General features: G+C 33.7%; 1 protein-coding gene across 10 annotated transcripts in view; it reads right to left on the bottom strand.

Moving 5' to 3' along the window:
- Positions 1-330: 330 nt before the first annotated feature.
- kank4 (KN motif and ankyrin repeat domains 4) overlaps positions 331-9,923 on the bottom strand; it is a 52,547-nt gene continuing 42,954 nt past the window's right edge. For all 10 annotated transcript variants that reach the window (XM_046847808.1, XM_046847844.1, XM_046847773.1 and 7 more), the window contains 6 exons: positions 5,974-6,237; positions 3,821-3,905; positions 2,796-3,015; positions 2,524-2,666; positions 1,570-1,770; positions 331-773 (listed from right to left, as the gene is read on the bottom strand). In XM_046847808.1, coding sequence (XP_046703764.1) covers positions 660-773; positions 1,570-1,770; positions 2,524-2,666; positions 2,796-3,015; positions 3,821-3,905; positions 5,974-6,237 — 1,027 coding nt within the window. In that variant the 3' untranslated portion in view covers positions 331-659. The remainder of the gene's footprint in view (positions 774-1,569; positions 1,771-2,523; positions 2,667-2,795; positions 3,016-3,820; positions 3,906-5,973; positions 6,238-9,923) is intronic.

The raw sequence follows: 9,923 nt of genomic DNA, 5'->3' as shown, positions 1-9,923 counted from the left end.
AAACAGACTTTCTCTAGCTCAGCTCACTATATACTAATTATTTAAAACACCTGACCAGAGAGTGTGATGCACATTGACGAGTCCAGCATTGACCTAACGTTTTTTTTGTTCTGTTTTATTGATTGAACGTATTTGGTATGGGAGCTGTCCTGCCATTTTATTGACCTCATGTTAAAAACAATGACAAAATAAACCTTTTACGTTTTAACATGAAAATCGTTACCTGATAACCTTCATGATGGAAGACACAATTTTGCTCATCAGGTTATATTCAGACAGGCCTTGTATATATTTTCGAGAAATAATAATAAAAGAAACAGTATAGCAAGGTGCAATATAAAATAAATATAGTGTGTATTTGATAGACTCTATAGTAACATTCATGTATAATGCTCTCTACGTGACAAAAATATAATAATACTTGAAAAACAGGACACAACGTGTAACAATGTACCATGCTTCATCCACATTAAGTTAAGAGCTTTGACGTTAAACTGGGCTTTAGAGAACTGTAAAACTTGGCCTCTTGCTTATTCAAGTTAAGGAAAGTGCATTTTATCCCTTTCCAAATAAGTCTCACTGGTCAGTTTGTCTGGTTGAGGCAGCTGGAGGGTGAATGCAGGTACTGTTGCTACTGCAGAGGAAGTGTACAAGCAACCTCATAGAAGACTTGCAGTGTGTGAAGTTACAGCCTCTTCAGCATGGGCCTTCAGAAGGTTCACTATCTCAGAGTGGGAGAACTTGATGGCCACAGACAGAGCAGTGTTCCCATTCTAGACAGCAAAACATGCACACATAAAAAAATACATAAGAAATGTTTGTTTCTTGGGTTAAAATCAGGTCAAATTACCTCTTCTTAAAAAGGATGTTTAGGCTAAATTAAAATCATGGGGAAAACAAATTATATCTGTCTATATGTGTATGTCAATATACAGGTATGTGTAGATATAGTGTGAATATGTAGTCTTCTGAGATTTTTATTTTAGTTTGTATTGTGCTTGGACAAAATGAATTTACAGCAAAAAATAATAATTTAAAGGAATTAATTTGCATATTCTAATTGCAAGTGCAATGACATGCATAACACCATATCATCATCAGGGAAGAGACCAGAAAATTAAACCCTAAACATGTAGACGATCGATGCTAAGCAAAATTAAATTTTTGCTAAATAGCACAAAGTTTTTCCTATGTATGGAGATTTTGTAATATCATTCAGAGTTGTATTTCATCTTCGTGGTCTTTTTTAATGTGGTGGTTTTCTATAGTGTTTTCAGTATTTGCTAGTTAATCTTAGTTTATAATTTTACACCTCGAATTGCTAAAACAAATACAATGATCCAAATGTTGCTACACAGTTCAACCACGAGATGGGAGTGTTGTGTTTAAAGCTGACCAAGTTTCTTCAGGGGTTTCATTAAATGTTCTCTCTAAATAAAAAGGAAATGCAAATAAATTTTTTAGTTTTAATAAATTGGACTTCTGGCTGCACTAAAATTTGTGTGTGTGTGTGTGTGTGTGTGTGTGTGTGTGTGTGTGTGTGTGTGTGTGTGAGTGTCAACCACCTACCTTATCTATCAGGCTAGTGTCACATTCAAGTGTGTCTAGCAGTAGTTTGGCTATCTCAGCATGGCCGTGTTCACAGGCACACATGAGAGCCGTGGAGCTGTCTTGGTCCTGTATGTTCACATCAGCTTTACAGTCAAGAAGAACCTGCACCATCGCTGTACGTCCATGACTAACAGCCAGCATCAGTGCTGTCTGACCAGACTATGGGAAATGAAACAGTTTGAATGAATAGAGATTTTTTTTTGTATTCTTTTATCTTCATGAAACACTTTATTCTGCATATTCTGCAGGGTCTGTAAAACACTAGACCCTGGTGAATAAGGAATACACTTTAAATTGGGTACAAGTTACAAACATTTTCACCTAGAATTTTGAGTTGTCAGTCAAACAACTAGCATGCTTTTAATACGAGGGTTACAATAAGTGGGATTTGTACATCACTTTTAACGATCGATATTGACAAAACATCTTTACAGAGACAAGTGTATAGTATCCTTGTGCAAATGTTTGTGTAGGATTGTCTACGGCAGCAGAAGACACATCAAGTGCAAGTTCAAAAGGTCAAAGCAGAAGAACAGCATTAGGATGAATCGGTAAAATTCTAATAGTTTCAGTTCTCAAAAACAATTTGTAAGCTAAAAAGACAAATAATACTTTTTCTCTTAGCTAATGAGGACTGCTGCAAGATAACTTAAGTAAATGCTTGTATGTTTGAATGAGTACAAACTGTATGGCTTTATTGCGTTTTTGTTTAGGAGAATTATTTCAGATGGGGCAGAATGTAGAATTAAGACATGATATGGGCAGGGCACTTTTGTGGTATGTGGGGTGTGTGTGTTTGTATAGATAACTACATTTAAAGTGCTAACATTTTAGACTAAACTATGTGTATCCAAAGATTACAGGATATTTGTACCTACCTGGTACAAATAATACAAGTACGTATGTACCAACCTGCCCTGCCCGAGCATTGATGTTGCCCAGGCTCAGTAGGTGCTGGGCCACCTCCATGTCCTCAGGACCTTCTGCTGCAGTCAGTGCTGCCAACATGATCGCTGTGTAGCCGGCTTTATTCTGATGATCCACTTCACACAAACCTTAGGAGCACAATTTAATATACAAAAACTTTTAAAGAATTCATATTAACATAACAATTAGGGATCAAAGGTAAATAATTGCATTTTCGACCACAAAGCCATTAATGTTTAAAAATTGTTTCATCTCACCAGTATCCAGTAAGAGTTTGACTACTTGGAAGTTGGAGTGTGAAACGCTGTAGTGTAAAGCCATGTTGCCGTTGCCATCAGCCAGGTTAACTATATAGCGCAGGAGAGTTGGGGTGTGATTTCCAACTTCTCTGAGATACTGAGTGACCGTATCTGCCTGGGATTCTTTCTGACTGGATACACGAAACCATTCCTGATAGATCACCATTAGAACCTGCCTCTAAAGATGATACCACAAAGGCAGGACTCACTGGTTAACATTTTCACTGTCACTGTATCATAACATTAAATTGAACCTGAGGTCTTCACTTGTAATTATTTAATTTTTTTTGCATCAACTTCAACAGCTTAATGTAGAAGGGCCATGTTAAAAGTTGAGTTAAGCATATATAATGAGGATTTACTACTAAAACAGAACATAGTGTTCACACCTTGTGTATAACTACAGCTTAAGTGTTATAAAGTTGAGTCAGACTTACGCACACGACAGAGTCCTGACAAGCATAGGTGTGTCTCAGTTACACGCAATTCTGACACTGAACTTCTGACATTTTTGCTCAATGAAATTGTCTCAAACAACAAACAAAAAGAAGTATTTAAGTCAACAGTACTGATGTAGTCTGATGTCTGATAGACCACTGTATGTCACATTAAGATTAATGCACTGCGATCAATAGATCAATGGAATGCTATATAAGACTAATGTTAAATACATAAATAATCTACACTATTCAAAAAAATTATCATCCACAAACTGTTTTTTTTCCATTCATAAGAGATTTCATTTTAATAATACCAATTGGAGACGATGGTTATCTCAAAGATTTTGTAACAGATTAAATTATGATGAAGATCCATTGCTTTCTTTAAGTGTCACAGATGAGTTCTTGATCATCTTAGCCCTAATCATTTTTTGCATATTGTTTTTGCGGTAGAACAAGCTGAATAAACAAAATTATCTGCATTGTTTTTAAAAAATATATCTTAAAAACCCTACTCTGCCTGCAATGAATTGCATTTCTTACCATCTCCTTGTTTGGGACAGAAACCTCTGCCATTCGATCCTTTAGGTAGTGACAGGCAGCCATGAAGTTTTTATCTACAAGTTCACTGTAAGATTACAAACAACATCCCAGCAGTAAGTAAAATCAGAAATAACAAAATAAACAAAATGTGTTCAACACAAATCTATGTTCATTAATAAATCTAGCTAGTCAAAGACTTTTAATACAATAAATACAGAAGCAAGTAATGCTTTTTCAGAGTGGATTTTGAGGCTATAATTCTAAAAATGTAAATAAACTGAGATTGGCTGGTTCAGGATTTTTTTTTTACATTTAAACTGTAAATGTAAAACAACATTCAAAACAAAAGTCTGTTTAAATTTTTTTAAAATATAAATATATTCACAGTACTGAATCCAATTTTTCTTTTAAAACAATGTGAAATACTATCACGTATTAAGAATCAAGTAAAAAAATAAGAACATTTAAACAGGACAACCTTAATGCAAAAAGCATTATGAAGCCTATGATATACACTAACAGAAGATTCATGCACATAATTAACATGTGATTAGGTGATTAAACTGTGGTCTCATGTGATACACATTTGAGAACATGTATTATGAAACATGAAACTGATACATGTCCTAAATCACATGTGAAGTAAAAAGTAAATATACATGTGAGTAAAATGTATGAGTAAGTGGTTCTAAAAATGAAACCATGTGTCCAATATGTGAAAAATTAACATGAAAATAATACCATGTATTTCATTTCAAAAATGTGTCTGAGAACCACATGTATAAATTTGCACCATGTGCTTGTCAACATGTGAAGGTCAGGTGACTTTTGTCTGAGTGAAATCCAAAATTAATTCCAAAATCCAGAATGTGCTCTGTATTGTGTTAACCACCGCTCACAGCACGGTCTAGCACATGCTCTATTTAGCGCATGTCTTCCTCTTTACCGCACATATTTAGAGCTGTGGTTTATGTTTAGAACACAATTCCAGACATCCATATGCTTATCTGCTCTCCCCTAGAACTATATGTGGCTTCCTGGCTTATTGAGCTTGTTCTCATGGTTAAGTTTATTAAACCTGTCATTTTGTAGATAGTAAGCATTTGCCTGCTTACTATCTACAGACTGCTGAATGGTATAACAAAGGTTGGGATTGTGTGTGTGAGGGTAAGACTAAGTACATGCTGTTAATATGGTCCACCACACATCCTTATTTATGAACCTTTTTAATTACTGAAAACGTTCTATTCATTATAGTATATGTAAAAACATGTTTCATTAGTGAAAGTAGTAATGTAACCTCTTCCTCAAGTTCACATAATTAAATTTTGACCATAAAGTCACGATAATACTTGTCATCTACTACAATGGGTAGCTTGTTTTGTACGTTCTATTTTTTTTTAATATAACTGTAATATCTCAACACCTACTCTAAGTGTAACATGCACAGGATGGCTATATTTAGGACTCTGTGGGTGTGTGTATGTTTAATGTTGATGGGGTTGTTATACCAGTATAACAGTAAATAAGTATTAGTATTAGAACTACTGAGTGAAAAAATGATATTACACACTTTTAACTATATAGAACAAATATATACAAACAAAAACTTTTTTTTGTTACTGTTTACTCTTAAAATCTAAAAAAAAACAAACAAAAAAAAAATACCACAATAAATAGCACCAAATGTGAGTAGTACAGTATATTATAAATACTGAAAGGTATGCAATAACATTTATACTACTTACAACAATAACAATAGTGTAGTAATATGATATTTTTTTTATACAACATTGCTTATTGCTTGTGCACTTACTGTACATATTTTGACAACCCATGAAAAGAATTCATGGGACAGAATAATGGAAAGAAAATGCATAATGAGGTCAAGTTGGTTAACCAATCATGAGATTTAAATGAGATCATCAATGATCAATTTGAAAAAAATTACTTCATCTGGGTATGAAAGTGGCACTATTATTATTATTGTTGTTGTTGTTGTTGTTGTTGTTGTTATTTTGTTACAAATGTATAATATATATAAGAAAGCACAAAATTGGGTCCTATTATATGGTATGTAATCATGTTTTTTTAAACTTGGCTCAATTTTACTTGATTTCTTTTTTCTTTTTTTCATCGCCCCTCTGTCTCACCTGCTGGGCTGCTCCTCCTGGGGATCAACACTGGCCTGAGGGTCTTGAGGCTCCTCAGCACCCTGGCACCAACCTGCCTGAGCTTCTTCAGGCTGTTCCATAGCAGTAGCAGCCTCCTTCACCTCCTCCTGGGCACCTCCAATTTCATCTTCCTGCTCCTCTGTCTCCAAGCTATCCCTCTCCTCCTTCTCCTCCTCATTCTCCTCCTCCTTCTCGTCCTCATTCTCCTCCCCACTGGACTCCTCACTGGAGGTTGTCTCATAGCTAAACAACAAAGACAGCCTCGGTTATTGATGCCAGGCTTTTTTATGGTTAACTGGCTTATATGAGTGATGCATTATTAAGGTGACATAATAATAATACTCAGCAAATCAACCAGCAACCAATGTACAAAACGGCAACAAATATGAAAAAAAGACAACATTACAGACAGTTTGGTTTATTCTAATAATAAATCAAAATAAAAGCATCCACATGTTCATATATGTATCTGAATAAAAGAACACACGTTTAAACAATGAAACAGCAGTAGATTGCTATGAATGTACAAAGGAAATATGAGTGCCTCTAAGATGTGTTATGAGACACCAGTTTTATCTGCTCAGCTGAAAATTCCAGCTCTTTCATTAAAACCGTATCAGGAACCATGTAATTCTCATCATTTTACAAGACCAACAGTTAAAGTGCTGTGTTCATGAGTTTGTCCAGTTAAATTACAGCAAGAGGGATTTTGCATCTAGTACATAAAAAACAATTGTGCAGTGAAATGTAAATATAAAAAATTAATAAATCATGGTTCAATTAAAATGCATGTGTTTTTCATCTTTATTATGAAAGTAAGGCCATTTAATTTCTTACTAAGGCAAGTATGGTATTTTTCGTTTGAGGCAGTATATGTAGGAAGTGTTGTGATATTGTGTTATTTATTTCTTACAATTTAAAAAATGTACATGATTTTTATTGTCAGGCATACTTTTTTATTTTAAATAGCTTGAATAACCTTTATCATCCGTATTATTATTCACTTTCTTTCTAAAAATGAATGAACATAAACGAATGGTTTAAGCCCTTTTTCCACTCATAGCACAATAATGTACAAAGAAAGTTTAAAAAAAAAATCCTATGTAGGTAATGTTTACTTGATCTTTTATAATCCGTTGATAAACCTCTATGTAAAACTGCTTTAAAAAAGGTTAAAAGAGTTCACACAACCTATAAGTTTTTCTCTTTGACTGGAATGCAGACAGACCCCAGGTTTGTGCTCAAGATTTTCTTCTTGAGATACATTAGAAATTTTTGCTGCTGTTTAGTTTCGATGTTAAATATCAGCTCTGGTTGGGCTTTTGTATTGCAAAATTGAAAATGAACAAAGCACACATTATGCTCAATATGATAGACATAGGGACTCAACTGGGTTATTTAGTCTGACTTCTGAGTAGATTATTTATTTAAAACTTTTTTCAGTACAGAGAATGGTATAATGAAACCTCATACTAACTGGGCTGTGGTTATCTGAATTTCTTCGGCTGCTGTTTTGTTTGCCTGGATCATTGCTGTGTGGTTAAATTCTGAAATTACTAGCTGTCATCTCTAACAACAGTCCTGCCAGACTCCGCTTAAGATAATCCTAGCTCATCCTCTACAGGTTTTAGAATACAAATCGATCAGCTTTATAGCAGGATAGCAAAAATAACTACATCTGCCAAGACATGTAATTATTGACCATTCTTCCCACCAGTCTAGTTAGGAATTATTGCATGTACAAAGAAGTTTATTTGTTTTTTATATAAAATTATGGTGTGAGTCAGTATAAGTGTAATGTAGAAGAGCCAAATTCAACGCAAATTCACTATATATATATATATATATATATATATATATATATATATATATATATATATATATATATATATAAGCACTGAATTTAACAAAGATTTTTATTTTGAACATAAATAAGCCGCACCTGTCTATAAGCCGTCTACATTGATACTAATAAACTTTACACAGGCTTTAATGAAAGACAGTGTCTGTAACACGGTGTAACGGGTGAAATATGTTGTGGCTACTTTAAGAGCAGAGCGGCATTTTGGGAATAGCCTGCCGCCACATTTTTCCGGTATTACTGCGTGTGTGGAAGACCGAGGAATATGTCCTTATTATTTTTTGATGCTCAGTTCTAAGTTTCTTTGACTAACCCGTAACGCTGTTGCCAGTGGGAGCGCATCTGATTTAATATAAAGAGTTTCATTGGTTCACCTAATCCCGTTCCGCAATTTCATTGGTCTAATGTTATGGGCCTCAGTTTTTTGGCTTGAAGTTTGTGAAACCGGGAAAAACCCAGGAAAAATCCATAAATGAGCTGCTTCGTTGTTTAAGCCACGGGGTTCAAAGCGTGGGAAAAAAGTAGCGGCTTATAGTCCGGAAAATACGGTGAGATATATATATATATATATATATATATATATATATATATATATATATATATATATATATATATATATATATATATTATTGCCCTAGTTTAAAACTGATGAACACTACAGCAGTTAGTACAACAATGCATACTGTAGTAATTGCAATTTAACTCAAACTTGGAACTTTAACTTAAACTCTGGCTGGATCCCACAAGCCATTTAAATAACATATATTTAAATGTAACTTTACATATGAATATATATTATATACTAATTCCATCAGTTTTCAACCAATCTATGGTAAAATCACTTTTACTACATATATGAGTGAGTGTTGAGTCTGAACAAACTATTATAAGTAAGCAGTTGTTCCAACAGAGGTCACCTTGGCATAAAACTATTAGTCTAAAAAGATGATCTCCAAAATCACCCAGTGGTGTTACATTGGGTTGAAATCAGCTGATTTGCCATCCTTCCTATTTCCTGTCCTATTCCAAAGTGCAAAGATTGTTTTTTATTATAGCAGAGGTTATTTCTACTTTTTAATCATGGCTTTTTATCAAAATGGCCAGTAGCAAACAAAACATGCACTTACATTTTGAAGTTCTGCCTGATTTTTGAGTTCATGGAAGAAACAGGGGAAATAGGAACAGATGTAAAACAGAAGACAGAGCACTTTTAATTTAATTGATGAAAATCACATTGACCTTTGGACACAATTTCTGATGACTAATACAAAGATAAAAATATGACATTAGCCTTTTTTGGCAGATTGAGCAGTGACTAAGTCATTTATTTAATTCTGATTATATATTCCATCTGCATTACTGAATATGAGGTTGTGTACCTTTCATTATGGGTACTTCTCTCACAAATGACCTAATACTTGTTTAGTATATAAAACCATCTATATTTATTATTAATTTGTCCAAAATAAAACTGGGTGATCTGTAGCATGCTACGAACTAGTGAACTTCTCAAAAATCAGATGTGTGCATGTACACACTTTTCTAATCGCACATGATTTCTTTTTATATTTCTGCCACTAATGTTGTACTCGAATATCAGTAAATAAAGCAATAATTAAAAATTATTTATGATTTAGCATGTTTAAAAAAAAAATCATAAACATTAATTAAAAATGAGCAGTTCTCAAGGGAATTAAATAATTAATCAGCATCTTGGTTACACCAAGGTCCAACAAATAGTGTGTTACTATACGTGTCTGTGCTGTTTTGTTTGTATTTCTCTCTTTTTTTTCCCCCAGTCCCATGTTTTTCTCTGCTGACCTGGCTTCTGCTGTCCTACTATTGGTGGAGCCCCCTTTCAATCATAATTTAATAGTGGCTGGGAAAGTGGTGGAGCCTAGAGTTTGAAAGCAGCACCCTGTGTTAGAAGTCTGTTAGAGCCCCTCCTCTTTTTAATGTATTTTATTTTATTTTGTTTTGTTTTATTTAGTTTTCTTATATTTTTTGTATTATTTGTTTTATTATTTTATGTTATTTATTTATTTATTTATTTATTTATTTATTTATT

This window comes from Silurus meridionalis, chromosome 1 (genome assembly GCF_014805685.1).
Source record: "Silurus meridionalis isolate SWU-2019-XX chromosome 1, ASM1480568v1, whole genome shotgun sequence".
Lineage (NCBI taxonomy): Eukaryota > Metazoa > Chordata > Actinopteri > Siluriformes > Siluridae > Silurus > Silurus meridionalis.
This window is presented reverse-complemented; position numbering and strand designations above follow the sequence as displayed.